Genomic DNA, 1,364 nt, shown 5'->3' with positions numbered 1-1,364 from the left:
GAACTTGGTAATTCAATGTCTGAATCAGGTGTGTTGGAGCAGGGAAATATGTAAAACATGCAGGACTGCGGCCCTCCAGGACCAGGATTGCCCACCCCTGCTTTAAGACTTTTACTCAAGTAATATTTTTAGAGAAGAGTTTAACTTTTACCAAATTATTTTTATGATAAGATACTTGTACTTTTACTCAAGTAACTCTTTGAGGTACTTTATACAACACTGTCTTCTTGCTCTTCGTCCACTGACGCAGATACTCGGTGCATGCTCTGCAGACCAGCTTTGTCCTGATCTCCAAGCTTCAATAAGCACGGTAAGCACACTTTATGAAACTTATGACTGGATTCCTGTTAGACACAAGGGTCTGTTCACCACAGATGTAACAGAATACGTCAGGTTTATCTTTGCAAGACCTTCTGGTTGAAGCCATTTTGTTTTTATCCAATATAGAGGCTTCACTTTACTCTTACTAAAATGCTATGAGCGGAAGCGAATGCAGTAAATGACGTTTCACAATTGATGACATCACTCATTAACTTGCAGTCTTAGTAAGTAATTTCATTTCTAGAACGTGAAATAAATAAAATTGAAATGAAATAAAATAAAAAATGCATGTAAACAGAGTAGTAAAAAAATCAAGATGGCTATAGCTCAAAAAGTTGACCTGATGGAGCAAAAAGAATGTGATTTTTGGATTCAGCTCATTGAAATTTTACCAAGTCAGCTGAAAAAACGTAGACAATTTTTTTTTGTGTTGACCAGTGTTATTTGTCCAGATTAAAATCATGGCACACAGAACATCTGCTGAGTTAAGACGTTACAGAAAATGTTTGAATTTACCTTCTCATTCTCAATGTCCAGCATCTTTTGCTTCAAAGCTGATTTTGTCACCTCGATGGACTCCAGCCACTAAGAGAGAAAACACAGAGAACAGAACCGACAGCTCGTTCCTCATATGATGTCATCCAACACAGATGAAACTGTGATTCTAACGCAAAGAAAACAATAAACACACTGACAAAAGAAGATGGAGTTCTTGTTAAGGATGGAGGGTTTGAGTTCAGTTGTTCCTCACCTTTTCTGTCAGAGTCAGCACCGTCCTGGCGTGGATCACCACCACCTGCTCCTCATTGGACAGATTCTACAGAAAGACAAGTCAACACCAGGATAACATCTCAAAAACAAGACGTCACCTGATACTTGCTGCTAAATCTAACCGTTTTTAAAGAGTAACTTACCCCAAAATTAAATTTTTTTAGCTGATAAACTGTCTAGAACGTGTCTAAAATGTTATATAGTACTGTTTCTGTGCTARTTTTGATGTTTCTGTGCGTATTTGTTCAAATCTGTAACATTTGGTCTAAAAA

The 1,364-nt window shown here is 37.4% G+C and overlaps 1 protein-coding gene and 1 long non-coding RNA gene across 4 annotated transcripts in view; one reads left to right on the top strand and one right to left on the bottom strand.

Moving 5' to 3' along the window:
• LOC106531157 (uncharacterized) overlaps nucleotides 1-1,055 on the top strand; it is a 5,538-nt gene extending 4,483 nt beyond the window's left edge. The window contains exons 3-4 of one of the 2 annotated variants that reach the window (XR_001311878.1): nucleotides 251-310; nucleotides 859-1,055. This is a non-coding gene — a long non-coding RNA (uncharacterized LOC106531157). The remainder of the gene's footprint in view (nucleotides 1-250; nucleotides 311-858) is intronic. The other variant, XR_001311879.1, reaches the window with a different exon arrangement.
• jakmip3 (Janus kinase and microtubule interacting protein 3) overlaps nucleotides 1-1,364 on the bottom strand; it is a 25,616-nt gene that overhangs the window by 4,403 nt on the left and 19,849 nt on the right. For both annotated transcript variants that reach the window (XM_014026937.1, XM_014026938.1), the window contains 2 exons: nucleotides 1,073-1,138; nucleotides 838-906 (listed from right to left, as the gene is read on the bottom strand). In XM_014026937.1, the coding sequence (XP_013882391.1) occupies nucleotides 838-906; nucleotides 1,073-1,138 (135 nt within the window). The remainder of the gene's footprint in view (nucleotides 1-837; nucleotides 907-1,072; nucleotides 1,139-1,364) is intronic.

Source organism: Austrofundulus limnaeus, unplaced genomic scaffold (assembly GCF_001266775.1).
Source record: "Austrofundulus limnaeus strain Quisiro unplaced genomic scaffold, Austrofundulus_limnaeus-1.0 Scaffold602, whole genome shotgun sequence".
Lineage (NCBI taxonomy): Eukaryota > Metazoa > Chordata > Actinopteri > Cyprinodontiformes > Rivulidae > Austrofundulus > Austrofundulus limnaeus.
This window is presented reverse-complemented; position numbering and strand designations above follow the sequence as displayed.